The sequence below is a fragment of the Arvicanthis niloticus genome, chromosome 1 (assembly GCF_011762505.2).
Source record: "Arvicanthis niloticus isolate mArvNil1 chromosome 1, mArvNil1.pat.X, whole genome shotgun sequence".
NCBI classification, from domain to species: Eukaryota; Metazoa; Chordata; class Mammalia; order Rodentia; family Muridae; genus Arvicanthis; species Arvicanthis niloticus.
Genome location: NC_047658.1, coordinates 50,508,003 through 50,526,837, shown reverse-complemented (window position 1 = coordinate 50,526,837; position 18,835 = coordinate 50,508,003). Strand labels below are relative to the sequence as shown.

Here is an 18,835-nt window from a genome sequence, read left to right as displayed (position 1 = left end):
CTGTCTCTAAACAAAAGCATCCCTTGGACAAACCCTGTGCCACAGTGGAACCATATAGCATAACTCTGCCTACTCCTACAAAGAACCTCCTTTGTGCCCTTGTTTGCAGCAAGAAAGACGGTTCCAGGAATGAGAGCACACAATCCAGAGAAACAATGGGCCCAGACCCAGAGTCTGAGGTCTTGGCAGTTAAGGGCAAGAATTCAGTTAATAAGTACAGAATAATTCCCACAACTGATTCTCTGAGTACGTGACTTACAACATGAACAGCAAGATCTAGAATGCCCCACAAGGAGCACCTTCTGTTAGGAAGTTAGACTGGCTTGATCCCCTTCTGCCACACACAGTAGCATACACTGAAGAAATTAAGATGGTAGGTAATGAAAGAGTAAGACGTCAGGACTCTCACTTTGGGGAGCGCATGAGAAGAGGCTCATATTGTGAGGCCGAGGCACATAGGGTTGCAATAAGCTCAATGCTTATAATGCTACCTAGTACAAACACTGCATCATGCCCCTTGAGGAATTAAAATTGCTCTTACGGGTTTGTTTCTCACGACTCAGTGTCTGGCACCTCTGACCACAAGGGCTGAGAGCTTGCAGGAGGAAATGGAAAGGGGCACCCACCTGGTGGGGTTGCTGAACCTTAGAAAATAGGGACTTAGATGTTTGCTGGACTTTGACTGCTTAATACTGTAATAAAGTTGATTACCTCTTTCATTCTGGATGTTGAAAAATTGGGCTAAAATGGGTTAAAAACAATCTGTGAAAAAAATCATGCCCTCTTGGAATCATTGTTTGCTTTCTGCATTACCTGTGATTAAGCTGCTATACAAATATAGCAGGTGTAGCCTTTTAGTCAGTAAATACCAGCTAGCTCCCCTGCTTTTTTACCCTCAGGTCCTGTCAGTCTCCTTCTCCAGATGACACCACCCCTCCCTGGCCCAGCAACTCCCCTCCTTGGAATCTATTTAAATGACTTGAAAGCAGGATGACAGAGATATTTGCATACCATATTTACGGCTATCTTATTCACAAAAGCAAGAGAGGAAGTGCCCTGAGAGAGTGTTGCGCAAGAACATGTGACTAACATTATATACACACAAAGGTCTCTTACTCTAGAGAGGAATGGCAATGTGTGCTCACAATGGCAGCACTGAGCTCCATAAGGAGTCACAAGCAGCTGGACTCTATCATGAGACTATTTCAACAGCAAACAAAAATCCCCCAAACAAGTTCTGATGTGAAAGCATAGCTTTGGGGAGAGACCAAATGAAAGGACCAGTTCACCCACTTTTCCAATTGCACTTTATTCCTGTACGAACGGTCTGGTACCACGAGCAAGCTGATTTCTCACAGTACACTTCTCCCAGCTAACAGTTCCACCACCTTCAACCCACAAATGCTACGGCCCAGCATCAAGGCTGGCACACGCTGCTTGTCTTTAAGGAAACAAGAGCTGACCCCTGGCGCCAGGCCAGATGTGGTGGTGCTGATTCAGCCAGCTCCCTTTCCCTGGCAGGGAGGAGCCAACGATCAAACAGCCCGTGACTAACACCTTCTGCAATCAATGGACAGTGGGAAGTGTGGTTTCAATAATGTCCCTTCCTTGCTGACCCTGCCTGGACTACTGTTGTCACTTTCTCAAATGCAGTGTCAGGAGGCTGATGTGGAGACAGAAGCTAGCAGCAAGATCTGCAAAGACCTCTGAACTCCCCTGCAATAACCCTGCCCTGGCCCACACCTCATCTGATGGAAAAGCCAAGGGAAAGAGTCCTCCTGCCTGAGCCATAGCTGCTCAGAAATCAGGCTTGAAGAGAGCCCATCCTGTTCATCACTAGGATATACTCAAAGTGCTTAGACACCCCATGAGGTAGGCTCTACCACTCTCCCCACTTCACAATGGGAAATAGGCTCAATGGGAAGCCACAGGCTTGTCTAATGTCTCCATGCTAAGTGGCAGGAATGATGAGACTCTGTCAAGGATGGTGTGACCTGAGCCCTTGCTTACCAGTGCCCTAAAGTTATCCCGGGCCAGTGGTTCTCAACCTTCCTAATTCTGCCACCCTTTACTACAGTTCCTCATGCTAATGGAGACCCCTCCCTCCCAAAAAAAAGAAAATGATTTCTGTTGCTACTTCATAACTGTAATTTGGCTAGTTATGAATCACAATGTAAACCCCTGTGTCTTCCGATGGTCTTAGGCGACCCCTGTGAAAGGGTTGGTCAACCCACAAAGGGGTCCTGCCCCTCAGGTTTTGAGAAACACCGCCTTAGAACTCTGACCCTGGTTACCAGGTAGTTACCTCCTACCCTGTGTGACTAGGGAGGAGCACTCCTGGCTCCCTGCCCTTCCTCTCCCTCCCGTCTATCCTGGGGGGCCCTTGTCTCTCCCCTGGTGCTCTGGGCCAGGTCCTCAGGCCAGTACTGGTCGTCCATGTACTGTTCCACGTCAGTGCTACTGTCAAGGTCCCTGTCCTCAGGATGGACCTTGGCGGTGCTGGCCACTTGCTGTTCCCACTGTACCTCCACCAGCTGGTACAGCTCCATGGCTGTCATGGCGTCTTCCACAGATGAGTGTCCATGGTGACCTACCTGTGGACAGGAACAAAAACATCACTACCTGGTGAAATGGGCCTGACTATCACCCCAGAAGCAAAGCCAGCCTCTGAGGGTCAAGAGCACTTATCTTTGAATGAAGGGGCTGTTATGATTTAGATACAAAGACTCCCCCAAAGGCCTGTGTATTGTGGGCTTGTTCCTCAGCTCACAGTGTTATCTTGAAATACAGTACTCAACTGAGGTGGGACTTGGCTTAAGGAAACACATTGTCATGAAAGGTCCTTGGGAACATTCTGTCTCTGTTCTTTTGTCTGTTTCATTTTCACTATGGGGTATATAGTTCCACATGCTTCTACCACCATGATCTTCTGCCTAAGCACACAGACCCTATAAAACCATGAACCAAAGTGATCCTTCCTTTATGTTGGGCCAGAGAGAAGAGCACTGGCTGCTCCTCCCCAGGACCCAGGCTCAATTCCCAGAACCTACAGGGCAGCTCACAAATTGTCTGTAACTCCAGTCCCAGAGGATCTGATGCCTTCTTCTGGTCCCTAAGAATGTGTCATGGTCATGCACGTGATGCACAAATATATGTGCAGGCCAAGCACCTACACACATTTAAAAAAAAAAAATTCCTGAAGTTGAGTGGTGGTGGCACAAGTCTTCAATCCCAAAACTCAGGAGGCATAGGCAGGCAGACCTCTGAAGTGGAGCCCAGTCTGGTCTACACTGAGTGAGTTCCAGGACAGCCAGGGCTACAGAGAAGCCCTGTCTTGAAAAACAAAACAAAATAAAACAAAACAACAAACCCAAAAACAAAAAATAAAATCTCTGCTCCAGAGGTTAGAAGGCAGATATCAAAATAGTGCAAACACAGGCCCCTTGCTCCAAGCCTCTAGAGCTAGTGAGTCAGAATACAACCAATGGGGATACGAGATCTGGGCAGGAGTCAGGTGGGCAAAGACCTAAAGAGATAGCCTAGAAGAACTTGACTCTCACTGGGGAATTCACAGGGAATGAACTAAGGTGGCTACACCAGTACTGTCTGGATGCAAGCAAGCCACAGTGCTATCCACACCTCAGAAGCTATGGAAGTCAGGCGAGCTCCCTCGATCCCTCCCTTCCTCCCTCCCTCCCAAGAGGTTCTGTACCACATACCTGGATCTTCTTGTGTAGAAGGTTCAGGGCCAGGTCCTTAAGAGAGACCCGAGCTCGGGTGAGAGAGCTGGGCTGCCTGAGGAGGTTTGGGACATAAGTGGTATCCCGGGTCTGGTTCTGAGGGTGGACGTACTTCAGGGCCTGGAAGTCATTGTGGAGTGCATGCCCCACCACCACCTTGCCCTTCAACAGCTTAAGGATCTGAGTGGAGAGAGGAGGCAGGAAGACCCCACTGTCAGGCAGGAACACACCTGAGCTCCCTTACTCATCATAAGTGCATGGACTCCCCCCAACCCTGAGGGAGGCAGCAGTGGGAAAGGGAAGAGAGAGTCTGTGAGCCCAAGGGACCATGATGCTCCAAGTTTGAATACAAACTCATCTTAGCAGCTGCAAAAGGAATACTATCTGTACCATTCCAGGGAACAAATGTGAGAGTCAAAGATGCATGCATATTATGTATGTATGCAGGCATGTATGTATGCAGGCAGGCATGCCAACCAGGTCTTTGAGTTTGAGAGGTCCAATCAGTTTTGCACTGGCACACACACTTCTTAGCTGTAAGACCTCAGTCCCACTGCCACCCAGGTCTCAGCTCAACAGCCTTCCCTGGAAGATTCCCATGATCCTCACCCACCTAGGAGCCCTGAGCCCTCCTCAAGTCATCCGTACTTTCTTAAGTACGAATTTGGCTTTTTCACACTTTACACATTTAGCTCTGGGGACGATCTATCCTCCCTTCCTGCACCATAAGCTCCATTTGACTTGACCAGTGGTGTTCAGCCAGCACACAGCATTTACAGATTTGCTTTTGTTTGTTGGGGTGGTTCTTTTGAGACAAGGCCCCCTCTGTAATCCAGGTTAGAACTTAAATCAATCCTCCTACCTCAGCCTCCCAACCAATTTATTTTCTGATCAATAAGGATCTGTTGAACAGAACTGTGCCTGGCACTGGTTAAGAGTTAAGGAGAAGCTCTTGTTGGTACTAAAGGAAACAGTTCCTCACTCCTGTGTGCACTGGCTCCTCCTTCCTTCCTTCTAAGCCTGCTCTGCAGCTCTGTTTGGGCACATCCTGCTCCTCCCTGTCCAGTATCTTCCTCACACTCAGGGAAACAGGGCTAAGGGCCTGTTACCACCTGGCCTTCTGCAACCTACCTGTACCAGCATGGAACCCAGTTTTTGTAGCCTGAATAAGATGCATGTAGACTTTTTATGGAATGACCCTGGTCTCATATCTGACCTGCTATCAAGAGGGAAAGAGATCAAACCTACTCCACACTAGCCTAAGTGAGCACAAAGAAAGTGAGCCTGTTCCAGGGATCACTACCAACCACAAACATGGATGGGAGGGATCAGAATTGGAGGGCTCAACACAGGCTTACCTTCCTACTGCTATTCATGATCAAGTCTTTCCAAAGCAATGCTTTGGGTATATGGTATGTGTCTTAGGGTTTCCATTGCTGTGGTAAAACACCATGACCATAAGTGGGGAAAGGGCTTATTTCACCTTTCAGCTCCATCACTGAGGGAATTCAGGGAAGGAACTCAAACAGGGCAGGAAGCTGGAGGTAGGAGTTGATGTGGAGGTCATGGAAGAGAACTGCTTACTGGCTTGCTCAGCCTGCTTTTTTATACATAGGCCAGAAGCCCAGCAGTAGCATTGCCCACAGTAATCTGGGTCCTCCCACATCAAGAAAATTCATCTAAAACTTGCTAACAGGCCAGTCTGGACATCTTCTCAACTTTAGTTCCTGCTTCTGAATGACTTTGGCTTATGTCTAGCCAGCACACTATGACAAAGACCACAAGATGAGATTTGTCAGTATTTCCCAAACCTTCCTGATCCCAATAACCCAGAGACATTAAAAAGTAGTTCTGTTCTAATGCTTGTTTTGAGAAAATCACTTTGTTGCAATACAACTGTGATAGGACACAACCTCAGAATGTGAATTTCACCTTTGTTTCTGCATAATTTTATACCTGAATAAACGCTACATGAATGCAGAAACCTGCTGCCAGCTGAACAGAACCAGGAGCAACACTATGCATCTCCACCATATGCCAGCAACTATTTTGTTTGCCTGGGTGCTGAGCCACACCAGTCTAATCCAGGGTCGGACTCAGAAACTCCACCCCACCTGACAGCCGCAGTGGAGTCCTCCTGCCCTTCCTTCCACAAGCCATCTCAAGCCTTTCCTAATCATGGCTCTGGTTATTGTACCCACTGCACTTCCTCCCACAGGCAAAACTGGAGTGTCAGTTTTCATTAGGGTTCTCTTTGTTTCTGTGGCAGCACCAAGTCTTTTGAGTGTTGTGCCTAAACACTGTTTCCTTATAAAAAGCCCAGTGCCAAAGAGCAGGTGTGGAGGGCCACGAGTCGGTGTACAGATGAACAGGGCACAGAGTCCTGAAGATGGGGACTGCAAGTCTTTATATTATATTTAGAGTTCCCCTTACCAGCACCAGGGATGGTTCTGTTGATATTTCCCAACCAGTGATTAATTAACCTTGAGGCCTATTTATAGGGCAAGCTTGCTTAACCATGATTTTCTGACAACCACGTTAGAGCCCTAGAGATCTAGGGGAACAGAGTCTTCATGGAAGACCCTGGGGCAAGGCTTCTAGTCAATTTATAAGGTTTTCATTATTTCCTATAGCCAAATGCCTTTGCAGATCCCTAATATATAGGGGAATCCCAATTACTAATCATTTTCCCAAGCACTGAAGAACCATAAGGAAACGGAATAAGACCATAGGCAAGTTTGTAGATTCTGAACATTGTGTAAGTTATCATGCCCTTACCTGTCATATAACTTTTCTACAAGCAGCCCCTTGCCTACCAGCTTGGCAACCCTTCAGAGGGGCAGCCCCTGGATCTTATGTTAACCCATTCTCTGGAAAACGAACTGCATATTTGGAGAAGTAAAGTGACTTTTCAAGGCCCCTCACTCCCCAGTCACAAAGCGGTGCCTCTCTCCCCAACCTGTCATTCTGGCCAAATAAGACCCACGGTGCTTACCTCCTTCTGGGCCACCTGAAAGGGGATAGCCTTGTGCATGTGCTGACGGGTAATGCCGCTCCAGCGCGTGCGATAGTCCACAATGGGCATTTCAGGCCGGATGTACTTGTCATAGAGAACATCACCACCGTAACTCACCACGGAGCAGCGGGCTAGCTCACTCACCCGCCCTCTGGGGCCTGTACCCACCATCTCACAGTCAATGGCCACACACTTGCTGGGCCCAGACTTTGGAGCTTCTCTAGGGACAGGCCTTTTGCTGCATGGGCCATCGCTGCCAGGTCTGGCCTTGGGACGTTGCCTCCTTTTGCCTGAAGCCTTTGTGCCTGCTGGCATCTGTGATGATGAGGGCAGAGGACAGAGTCCTGGCCCTGGTACCATGCTCAACAGCTCCTGATCCTGAAGTAAGGCCTTACGGGCCATGAATCGCTGGTGCTGCCGGCTTCTTCTCTTGTGTCTTTTCCGAACCACATCCTTGGTATTCAGGCTGGTGAGAGATGGACACTGAGTAGACTCAGGGACTTTCCCTGGCACCATGCTACCAGCTCACAGGTAGGGGTAAGAGAAGCTCTGGAGGCTGTCTGCCAACTGGGCAGTGTGCTGAGGAGAGAGCACATAGGAGGAGGGGTTGGGAGGAGGATGCCAGGGTGCCCTGCCTCTCACCCTCAAGCACCTGACTGAAACTCACACACCTTTACCAAGAGCTGCACTCAAACACTGCACACGCATCCCCTCAGCAAGTGTCACATGGAATATTCCACCTCCCACCGACACCACAGAGTATCATCACCCTTACTGTACAGAAAAGAAACAAGGCCCAGAAGCTGAGTAGCTTGGGATGACGTCTGATAGGAACCCAGAAACCAGAGCCCATGTTCTGACTCACTGGTATGATAAGTATAGATACAGGGCAGCAAAAGTTACAGAAACAGAGTCCAGCCAAGCAACCCATACCGAAAATCCCCAAATCTGCAGAACAAGGTTTAACCTGGGTCTTTATAAACTGCTGTTCTCCCATGTCTGTCTGTCTTTGTCCATCTCTCTCTCTCTTCCCCAACCCCCTTACACACAGTAAGGCTCCATAGCTCTCCACCTCTCTCCTCCAGCAGATTTCCTACATCAGAAGGCCAGCGGCCTACATCTGGGCCAAAGCTGCCTCCATGTGGACTCACTGCTGTTCCCAAACCACACCCCTCTAATGTCCTCAGACCCAGCTCTGTTATCACTGAATGCTCTTCTGGAATCCCTGAATCTCCCTAGTGTTACAAAGAGGTTCTCTGGGGTCCCAACTGTGCCAGGTGCTGGACAGTTGCAATGATGAATCCTGGGCTGAGAAGCTCGATTTGACCAGACACAGAAACGCAGCAGATGGTATGCTGGTTAGACACACAGGAGGAAAACAGACTAAGAACTGCAGACGATTCCTAGAAGTCACTTCCGAGTAAATGGGGAACAGTAACCCTACAGGGAAGAGGGAGTGGGTAACAGAAACACCGGGGATGAAGGCCTGACAAAGAATAGCCTGGTGCTGAAGCAGAGGGGCCACCAGCAACCTGAGGTCACTGTATAAAGTATGCAGTGGGTTATACCTGGGGAGACTGCTTCTTCCTATTACCACCTCACCTTCTGCCACTGACTTTATCAGTCCTTCCACAAGCCACCTTTACCCCATACTGGTATCTTCAGCCTAGTGTCTGCTGGTCAAGTGAGAGAGACCAAGGCACCCAGGTGGGCCAGTAAAATGTGGACCAAGCAGCACTGATCTAGGACTTTAACTGTCTGTAAGGAGAGCAAAGAAAGTCACCCTGTGAACTGCAATACATTGGATTTTACCCTCCTCAGACAACAGTCTTCCTCCGAGCTCCCTCAAGTGAGCAAGCTGAAGAGCCCCACTGTGTTTGCTGTGTCTCTCTCATGGCAGACTTGCCTCAGAAGCCCAAGCTGGGCTTCCCAGTGACAGGCCTGGAGGGTGCTACAGAGCTCAAAATCCTCCTAACCATAGATCAATAGGACTAACAAGAAGGGGACTTGAGAACCTGGGCAGTCACCAGGAAGAAAATGAGTTAAGAGCCTGGGAGGAGGAGATGCTGCAGGACTTCAGATGGTGGGACGAGCTCAGTAAAGAGAAACCTGACAGGCACAGAGCTAAGAGCCAGGGAGAGAAGGCAAAGCTTGGTGCAGCCTGTAAACAGCTAGGTAGCAGGGGCGTGGAGACAGGCGGAATGGAATGGTGAAGGATACAGGGTCACTGGAGGACTGCAAGGGACATCACAAGACCTCATCAGAGGATGAGGTCAGACTAGGAACCCAAGCAATATTATCACAGAGTGTTAAGGCATGTATATGTGTGTCTAACCCAGGGAGTGGCACTATTAGGAGCGGTGGCCTGGTTGGAGGGAGTGTCACTATGGGCGTGTGCTTTAAGACCCTTGTCCTAGCTGCCTGGAAGCCAGTCTCCTCCTGTCTGCCTTTGGATGAAGATGAACTCTCAGCAACTCCAGCCCCACATCTGCCTGGGTGCCGTCATGCTCCCGCCATGATGATAATGGACTGAACGGCTGAACCTGTAAGCCAGGTCCTTTAAAGAGTGGCCTTGGTCATGGTGTCTCTTCACAGCAGTAAAACCCTGACTAAGATAGGGTAAGCAGCAGCAAGAGGGGAGGAAAGAACAGTCCCGTGTTTGCTGATGCCAGCATAGGCATGCGGAGTAATGGTCCACTTAGCCAGGAGGCGGCTCAGTGACCCATGCTGACACAACCGCTCTCCAAATAGTACCCCCTCTTTTAAAATCAGGTTGTCAGCAACTTCCTCATTTCCACAAACCTCATCTCGGAATTGACAAATTCAGAACCTCAATTTGCCTTAGCCCAGCAAAGGGAGAAAATCTGGCCTAGAAAACCTGTGCCAGTCCTGCTGATCATGGGCTTTGAGGGTGGGGTGGGGGCAGGAGGAAGGACTTTCCTGTCCCTGCTAGCAAGGTCTGAAAGAAGCAAACATCAGGTTCCCTTGAGAAAAGGTCTCTGTATTTTTGTATTTGTTTGAGGAGATAAAAGCGGTCATGTCCTATAGTCCCTAACCCTGTGGACATGTCAGAATGAAGTTCCACAGCTTGCAGCCCTGAATGGAGCTCAGTTTAGCTAAAGTATTTAGAGGGCACAGCCCTTTCAGCAAGACCACGTATAAATATTCCACATCTCAGCTCTGGTCAGTATGGTAGGCACTTGGCCTTCAGCTAAGGGTCCTGACCCAAAAGGATTCCAGATGAGAAGGCTCCCAAGAAACCACAAAGCCAGATTCGTCACTGGCATAAGGGCCCCAACTACCATGCTGCTAGACCAGAAGGTCTCTGTCAGTGGTTTTGTTTAGACCCTGTCCTAGCACGAAATAACCAGATGACATCAGGAAGTCACTGTCCCTTAACCATCAACCGTCCTAGGTAGAAGGCAAAGTTTGGGGACAGGACCCGAGACCCCATCCTCAAGTAACGATTGCGATAATCACCCCAGTTTGAGAAAGGCAAGAGCAATGCTACCCCTCGATGTTACCCAAAAGCTTGCCAGGCCCAGTTAAAAAAAAAAAAAAAAAAAAACAGTACGAGGACAGCTAGCTGAGGCAGTGGACGCTCAACGTCCGCGGCGTCCTTGGAGGCCCACCGGCCCCGAGTCGGGCCAGGACTAGGTGAGGCCGCGCTCGGGACTGGCTGCACACCACCCCGCCCGAGATCCACGGGACGCTGGCGACAGGAACCGGAGGCCCGGGACTCCCGGTGATTGTCCCCTAGCTCACCTGAAGACCCGGCCGCACTTTCCCAGCCTTCACGTGGTACCCTTGCCGGCTGCGGAAGTTGCTTGCCCGGACAAGCCCGGCTTCGGCTGCCTGTCTATTGGTTCACTGGGGCGTAGCACCCGCCTAAGGACTCTTATGATTGGTTGATCCTGCTCCTCGAATAGGCGTGCCATCCAGAAAGGGTGGAGCTACCGAGGGAGGAGGGCGTGGCCTGAGCCGGAGAGGGCAGTCTTTACGAGGTTAGTTAAAAACCGAATGGCACCTCCGGTTTCTCACCGACGCGAAATGAACTTCAACCTTCAAAGAGCTAACGCCGCAAGGAGCATACCCAGATCTGCCTAGGGTGAACGGCAGCCCCTCCAGCCTCAGGGTTCTGAGAACCCGGTGAAATAATACTGTATTCGTTAAACTTGGAAAAAAAAATCAGGTTTGCTTTTTCTGCACTGTTTTTTCAATATTTATTTAATTTGGATTTTTGTTTGTTTATGTTTTGTTTTATTTTTCGAGACAGGATTTTTCTGTAGCCCAGGCTGTCCTCTCAGTTTCTTTCTTTTTTTCTAGTGTCAAGTTCACAATTCCTCAAGTTTTTCTGTGTAGCTTTGAATGAATTTGAACTTCTGATCCTCTTGCCTCTGGCATCCTAGTGCTGGGATTACAGCATTTTGCCCATCTAAGTATTCCTTTGTGATATTGTATTCGTATACTCCCTATGAAAAGTTTTATTTTTAAAGGGATGGGAGAGTTGCCTAGGGAGGTTTAAAAAAAAAGTACTCGCTTTGTAATCCTGACAACCTGAATTTGATCCCTTGAACCAGTGTAGCGCTGGGTGTGGTTGCTCACACCTTTGATCCCTGCCCTCTGGAGGCAGGGGCAGGTAGATATCTGAGTTCCAGGCCAGCCTGGTGTACATAGCAAGTTCCAAGATTGCCAAAGCTACTCAGAGGAGAGGGGGAGAGGGAAACAGAGGGAGAGGGAGGGAGAACAGGCGAGCCAGGTGCAGTAATATGTATTTGTGATCCCAGTACTACTACAGTTAGATGATATATGGAGACAGAAAAACTAACTGAAGCTCTCTGGCCAGCTAGGGTGGGCAGAAACGAGATACCCCAATCAACAAGAAGCTCCCTGAAGTTGTCCTGCTTAGTTGTATGCTTAGTCTCTGCCCCTCCGCACACGTACACACAAAATAGGTTCTTAAAAGTAAATTTACAAAGGGAAAGCTAGAGGAGCTCCCAGGCCCCAGAAGCAAATCTACTATTTTGCTAAACTGACAGTGTCAAACTTCCCTTAAAGCTTGTATACTCATTACATTCGACTGGTGCAACCCCAGACCTCATTAGAGAAGTTTCTTTGTGCCATGGGCAGCCCTTAACACAGACAACTCACAACTGGTCAAGCTGTAAGTAAGCGTCTGTGAAGTGTTCAGCCATAGAGGAGACATCTGTGGCCCAGCCTTTCTCCCAAGGCTCAAGACTATCTTGGAAGACTGGACGGAAAGATTGTAAGAGCTGGAGGAGGAGGAGGAGGACCGGTGTCATGTCCATGTCTCCTGGACAAGACAGACTGCTGCACTCTTGACTTCATAGCAGCTTGGGCTGCCTGGGCAGGATCGACACAGTCACCATGTCATGAGCATGGAGCCTGGAGTGGTTCACAAGCCCTCCCCATCCCTGGCTACTGACAATTGATGGTTGCTGGGGGGAGGGAAGAGTCAAGCTTTCCTGGCTGGATCAACAGGATGTGGCTGATGGGTTGACCGTGCTCCAGTGGGTAGCTAGCTCCACATCTGTGCAAACCTGGGCAGCACCAACTGACTGTCAGTGGGTTATAAGAGAGGAACAGCCGAGGTTGGAAGGGAGAGAGTGGGCAGTAGATCCAGGAAGAATGGGGATGAATATGTTTGAAGTGCATTGAATGTTTATATGTTTAATTCTCAAAGAATTAAAAGACATTAAAAAATGAAGTTGGGGTTGGAAAGATGGCTCTGCTCAGCCGTCAAAGGCTAGGCTCTCAACCGAAAAGACACAATAGAAAATAACATTTTAAAGGGAAGCTAAATTAATGCATACCATTTGTACGACGCAGTGGGCCTCACTGATGTGTTTGTACCTGTACACAATGCACTTAGATTTTACTCTTTACCTCTCATCAACCCATTCCCCTTGGTGTCCCCTTCCTTCACATAAATCCTCATAGATATGCTTTTTTTTTTTTCTCAAAAGGAGTAAATAGGTGTTGTGCGAACAGGATATAAGTATGGTTGCCCATGGCCCTGGGTCCTATAAGCCAGCAGACCAGGGTGTGTTTTTCCTTCTTGAGTCAACCTACACCCCAGGGGCGCTGTTGGGAGGAAATCTATTTTTTTTTTCTTTCTTTCTTTCTTTTTTTTTTTTTTTTTTTTGGTTTTTCGAGACAGGGTTTCTCTGTGTAGCCCTGGCTGTCCTGGAACTCACTCTGTAGACCAGGCTGGCCTCCAACTCAGAAGTCTGCCTGCCTCTGCCTCCCAAGTGCTGGGATTAAAGGCGTGCGCCACCACTGCCCGGCTTTTTTTCTTTCTTTCTTTTTTTTTTTTGGAGGAAATCTAGACTGCTCAACTTGAGGATGGGCCGAACTTCTGAGACCTTAGAGAGGGACAGAACCAAATTTTAATCAACAAGCCGTTTGTTCCAGTTGATCTATGGGACAAGAGAGTGGATTGCCAAGGCATCGAAGAATGTGAATCCTAACGGTCGGAAATCTATGAGTTTTAGCTCATTGTATGGGGAGGAACGCTTCTTTATAGAAAGCCACTTCCAGAACTCAAAGTGGTGGGAGAAATGCTTAACCAGTGTAACAGAGCACTGGGGGAGGGTAAAGGTCAATAGTCTGTACAAAGAGTCTTCCGTGTACTTTTAAAAAGGGACATTGTGGTGGGCATGGTGACCGGCCAGGGCTATGTCAGGAGCCGCTGTCTAAAGAAAGGAAGAAAAGATGACATGCTGGGTAGTAGTGGCACACAAGCCTATACCCCCAACACTTGGGAGGTGAGGGGTACAGAGTAATCCTTGGCTACATAGCAAGTTGGAGGCCTCCTGGGTTACAAGTGACCTGTCCCTAAAACAAAGTAAAAAGCAATGGGTAAAGCTGAAATAGGAATGGCTGCACTGTGGATATTTGGTTACTTTCATCTGGCAGTTGGGTTTTGTTGATTTGGGAATGTTTTGGGCCTTTTGTTCTGGGATCCATTTATTTTGTATGTGTGCAGGTGTGCGCGTGCCTTACAGGGGGTGTGGGAGTCAGAGGACATCTTATAGAAGTTGTTTCTCTCCTTCCTCCATGTGGGTTCTGGGGATCCAACTCATGCCATCAGCCATGGCAGCACACACCTGGATCTCCTGAGCCATCTCACTCTCCTGTATTGTTAAGAGTCTCATATAGCCCAGGTTGGCCTCCAACTTGCTATGCAGTCAAGGATGACCTTGAATGTCTTGTCTCTGTCTTCCAAATGTTAAGGTTATAGGCATGTGCTACCAAACTCAGTGTATTCGGTGCAGAGGGTGGAACTCATGGCGTCCTGCATGCGAGCATTCTACCGACACAGCTTTGTGTTCAGCACTCCTGTATTTTATGGTGTGTGTGTGTGTGTGTGTGTGTCTGGGTCTGGGTCTGGGTCTGGGTCTATGAGTCTCTCTCTCTCTCTCTCTCTCTCTCTCTCTCTCTCTCTCTCTCTCTCTCTCTCTCTGTCTCTCTCTGTCTCTCTCTCTCTCTGTGTGTGTGTGTGTGTGTGTGTGAGAGAGAGAGAGAGAGAGAGAGAGAGAGAGAGAGAGAGAGAGATAACTCAAAGGAGTGTTTCTCTCTTTCTACCATGGTCCTGAGTGCTCAACTGTGGTTCATCAAGAATGGCAGCAAGCACGTTTACCAGCTGAGCCATCTCACTGGCCTGAACATTTGAGATGTCAGCATTTCTGGAACATCTTTTGTGACTACTTGGATTATGACAAAACTATTAGCAAACAACAACAAAAAGGAGGTCCTAGGCACTTTGATGGTTTGATGGCAGGGACCATGCTCACTTTGTATGGGGAGCTACTGGGCTCACTCTCCCAACCCTGGAATGAGAACATCTGTCCTTCCAGAAGGGTTGGAGCTTTTCCATAACAGAAACTTCGTGAGCTGGGACCCCGATCAAACCCCACCTCTGGGGACCCCTTTCTCTCCATCTTTTCAATCAGGAAGCATGATTTGATCCCCAGCATCACCTAAACCAGGTGAGTTTGGAGTGCTGTTGGGAGAGGCTGTGTGAGTAAAGTCACTAAGTGATTTAGTCCCTCAGACCCTCTCGCAGCAGATCTTGAACTTGGTCCTGCCTCTGGACCACTGCTGTCACAGCACTTGGGAGGTGGAGGCAGGAAGGTCAGAAGTTCAAGTTCACCTTTAGCTACACAGCAAGAGGTAGAGGGAGAAAGGACAGACTTGATGCTTTGCTTTTGCAAATGATTGTACACAATGTGCTGTCCTACCTTCATGTGGACCCATTCTGAGACAAACTGGGAGTGCTGTGGGGATGCCCCTGATGCTGGACTGGGTGCAGATCTGAAAGGGAATGTTCATCTGTTCGGCTTTCAGAGTGATGGTTCTCTGGCATAGATGGCATAGGCATTACCTGATTGGACTTGGAAAAACAAGGTGGGACCTAGCAACTTTGTGTGTGTTGCTGGGAATAGAACACAGGGCCTTATCACATACTAAGCAAGCACTCTACCACTGAGCCACACACCCAGCCCATCAGTATTATTTATTTATTTATTTATTTATTTATTTATTTATTTATTTATTTTGGTTTTTCGAGACAGGGTTTCTCTGTGTAGACCTGGCTGTCCTGGAACTCACTCTGTAGACCAGGCTGGCCTCAGAGATCCGCCTGCCTCTGCCTCCCAAGAGCTGGGATTAAAGGCGTTTGCCACCACATCCGTGGCTAACAAGATGTTTAGCAGTGGTCTAAAACCAGGACAGAATTAGAGGGACTCAATCGGCCACGTGTATTTCATTTAATTGCGTTACACAGCCGCCCCTTCCAACAGCACTCCAAATTTAACGGTGGCTGGACTTTGAACCTAGATATTTGAGGTACCATTATACTTCTCCCAGCTCCTGAGAATGTGCAACCCAGGTTAGTATCACACTTTATTATTTTTATCATGGACCACTGGATGGATTCTCGACCAGGGTAATTCCATCTGGAGAATTTTATTCTCGCTGTCGCTTGTTCTGTTCTAAAGAACGTCTTTTTCACGTATTAAACCATTCCTTAAATCAGTGGTCCTCAAGAGTGGATCCGGAAGAGCTTGAAACATTACCAAATGTTTGGGACACTGCCAAGATTCTGATTTTGCAAAGTCTGGATTGGTTCTTTGACCCATTCTACCGAGAACAGCCTCTAAAGAACCGGTACCCAAAAAGATCAGCAGGGGGCGCTGCCGCCCTGCGTATTACGAGAAACGTGCTGCTAGCCGATCTTACCACTGCAGAGATAAGCGCAGGACCCTGGGAAGAGGTGTTGATGGAGTTAGAGAGACCAACGATCTGACCCTTGAGTCAACGGCCCCTGTGTGTTCTAGACCTCTTAGAACGTTACCTTACTTTAGAAAGTATTGTCCATTTTGCCAAGTAATTAAGAAGCAAGTTGCAACCCCTCTAAACCTTGAATTGTGTCTTTAAATAAGTAGAAGTTTGGCCAGTCTCTATTTTTTTTTTTAATTATATATTGATTGGCTTGAAATAGACATGGTGCTGCTCTGGGGAAAGGGGAGGATTAATATTTAAATGGGCTGATAAAACTGCATGCAAAGAGAGACAAGTAGTTCTCACTTATTTTGACTTCAAAGTAAAAGCAGCGGCTTAGGCTACCTGATGACAAGGAAAACTGACAAAAGAGACCTAAATGCCGTTATGTGTTATGACACCTCCCCCTTGTCTAATTATCGTAACAAACTAACTAGAGAGATGGGATCAGTTACACATAGCAGTTGAGACATTTGAAGCTCAGAGATGGCAAGTGTCTGGCTCGAAGCCACACAGCGATGAAAGTTGTGGAAGGCAGCTTGAAACTGAGATGTTTGATTTTGGAGGCAGGACTCTGCTCCATACCCACAGGGGCAGTCTTATCCAGCTCTCGAAGCAGAGATAAACACCCCTTCCCTCTGCCTTCCGACATGTGACATGTTTGCTTCATGAACACAAATCTTCCCAACTCCATGTCACCCCTGGATGCTGAGGGCAGCTGGGGAGAGAGTTGAGACCCTTTTTCTCCTGTCAGTTCTGTGCATCCTCTCCCCCCGCCCCCACCTCTCTCTGCACACTAGGGTAAGTACACGTACGCACTGCCACTTGCAGGTCCAGCACCTGCTGAGTGACCCAATTTATAGACTTCTTAAGTGTGAATGAGATTTTCAGTAGGACAGGCTGCCTACTGGCAGGGTTGGAGCAAGGAGAAACTCAAGAGGCTGAAAACTGGAAGGAGCCATGGAAGGAGGGGGAGGTGATGGATGAATGAAGTGATCCAGTTCAGAGAGGCTAAGCCCCTTTCCTGAAGGTCACACAGCTTCCAAGGATTATTGTCCCACTGAGCTTAGTCAAAGGTTACATTTTCATGGTTTTTAAAAGTGCATGGCTTCTGAGCCAATCTAAGTGTAAGATGCTGTAGCATGCCCTGCTTCATGGGTCAGGGATGACAGTGGGACTCAGAAAGAAACAGAGAAGGCACTTGAGTTTATTGCTCAGAAATTTATTTTTACCAAGGGTGTCAACATTAGGACTTGGTGCCCACCTTAGGGCAAGGTTACCTCCAGACAGGGCAAGATTGGGTACCACACTTGCTTAGCATGTGCAAGACCCTAGGTTCTATCTCTAGTACTGCAGAAGAAAAAAAAAGCAAGAGAAAGTTAGAAAGGAAGGAGGGGAGGGAGGGAGAGAAGAGGGGAGGAAAAGAGGAAGCAAAGCAAAGGACCAGAGGGCTTAGTTAGTACAGTGCTTGCTTCTCTTGTGTGAAGCTGTAGGTTTGTTCCCCAAGTATAAGTGCTCGTGCTCGTAATTCCAGCACTGGAAGCAGGAGGATCAGGAGTTCAAGATCATCTCCAGCTACATAGGGAGTTTAAGGCCAGACTGGGCTACATGACACCCAGAAAAAGGATGTTTGTGCATGCATGTGTGCATGTGCGTGTGTGCGTGCATGTGTGTGTGTGTGTGTGTGTGTGTGTGTGTGTGTGTATGCTTGTGCTAGGAAGTGTTCTCTATGTTCTCTATCATTTCTTTTCATTTTTACATAGCAGAGGTTTACTATGTAGACGGGGCTGGCCTTGAACTTAAAAAAAAAAAAAAAATCCACCTGCCTCTGCTTTTCCAGGTGCTGGAATTAAAGCACATTTGTGGGGAACTGACTACTTTTGCCATCACGGTGGCCACCAAGCACAGGCTGGGGACAGGGCTTCCGAAATTCTGTTTATTGACAATTAGGAAGTTGTATCTGTGCCCTTCCTTCCCACAGGCGGGCACAGATCCTCCAGGCCCCCTTGCACCTGGACCCTGAGGTTAGGAGCACATGCTGGCGCACACGGTCATCTGCCCTCTGTGCGCTTGTGTGGTGGTTTCTCACAAAGGAGCAGCTCTCGGACGAATGACGGTCTGCAGGTGCAGACCAGCCCACCACTCCCTGAGGACAGGCATCCTGTCCCCCGTCCTTGCTTCAGGAGCAGTTCTTCTGAGGTGTCCTCAGCCAAGGTGTGAGAGAGATGGATATTCTGGTAGTTTCTGGAGGTGTTTGCTAGGAAACATAGAAGACAGGAAAAATATATCCAAAAATGGGGTTCCCCCCCACTCCCTGCAGCTGCTGAAGTGACCAACACCATGTGGCAGACTGGGACTTGTTGTTGGATACAGAGACACAACAACAAAATCACTAGTCTTCCAGACGGGGCTGGCCTGTCCACGGTCTTGTTAGCCACCTCCCCCAGGCCTTGGCGTGCCACCTGCCGTCAGCCAGACACTCCTGTAGTGAAGGGCAGCTTTTGTGCCCCTTCCCGTTACTTTGTCCATATTCTCATTGCACCCCTGCCTGCCCCTGATCATAAGAATTCCCTAGAGTCTCTGCTCAAAATTGGGGAGAAATAATTTTCTTACTCACCCCCACCCCCCACAGTGTTCTATTTTTCCACCCTGAGCACACTTCCTTTAATCATAGGGAAATCTTATTTCTCACGGGAAGCAGGTGGGCAACTCATTTCTCCTATCTTCTTCATCCATTATAAAAGCCTGAACTATTAAAAAAAAAAAAAAAAAA

General features: G+C 48.4%; 1 protein-coding gene across 2 annotated transcripts; it reads right to left on the bottom strand.

Annotated features, from left to right (window-relative positions):
• Window positions 1-1,290: 1,290 nt before the first annotated feature.
• Aen (apoptosis enhancing nuclease) lies at window positions 1,291-10,604 on the bottom strand. 2 transcript variants are annotated; one of them, XM_034489885.2, is made up of 4 exons: window positions 10,522-10,604; window positions 6,736-7,222; window positions 3,720-3,920; window positions 1,291-2,594 (listed from the first exon to the last, which is right to left on the bottom strand). In XM_034489885.2, exons 2-4 carry the CDS (start codon window positions 7,156-7,158, stop codon window positions 2,322-2,324), a joined length of 897 nt encoding a protein of 298 aa, XP_034345776.1. In that variant the 5' UTR covers window positions 7,159-7,222; window positions 10,522-10,604; the 3' UTR covers window positions 1,291-2,321. The 2 variants fall into 2 exon arrangements, with proteins under 2 accessions (XP_034345776.1, XP_034345768.1); XM_034489877.2 differs by having other exon boundaries at window positions 6,736-7,335; window positions 10,522-10,603.
• Window positions 10,605-18,835: the final 8,231 nt, after the last annotated feature.

Bases quoted from the DNA above. Each gene is read 5' to 3' on its own strand.
- Aen (XM_034489877.2), bottom strand. From the start codon at position 7,272: ATGGTGCCAGGGAAAGTCCCTGAGTCTACTCAGTGTCCATCTCTCACC. The intron at 3,921-6,735 runs GTAAGCACCGTG...CTCTCCACTCAG, and splicing joins TTCAGGTGGCCCAGAAGGAG to ATCCTTAAGCTGTTGAAGGG. The intron at 2,595-3,719 runs GTATGTGGTACA...TCCTGTCCACAG, and splicing joins TTCTACACAAGAAGATCCAG to GTAGGTCACCATGGACACTC.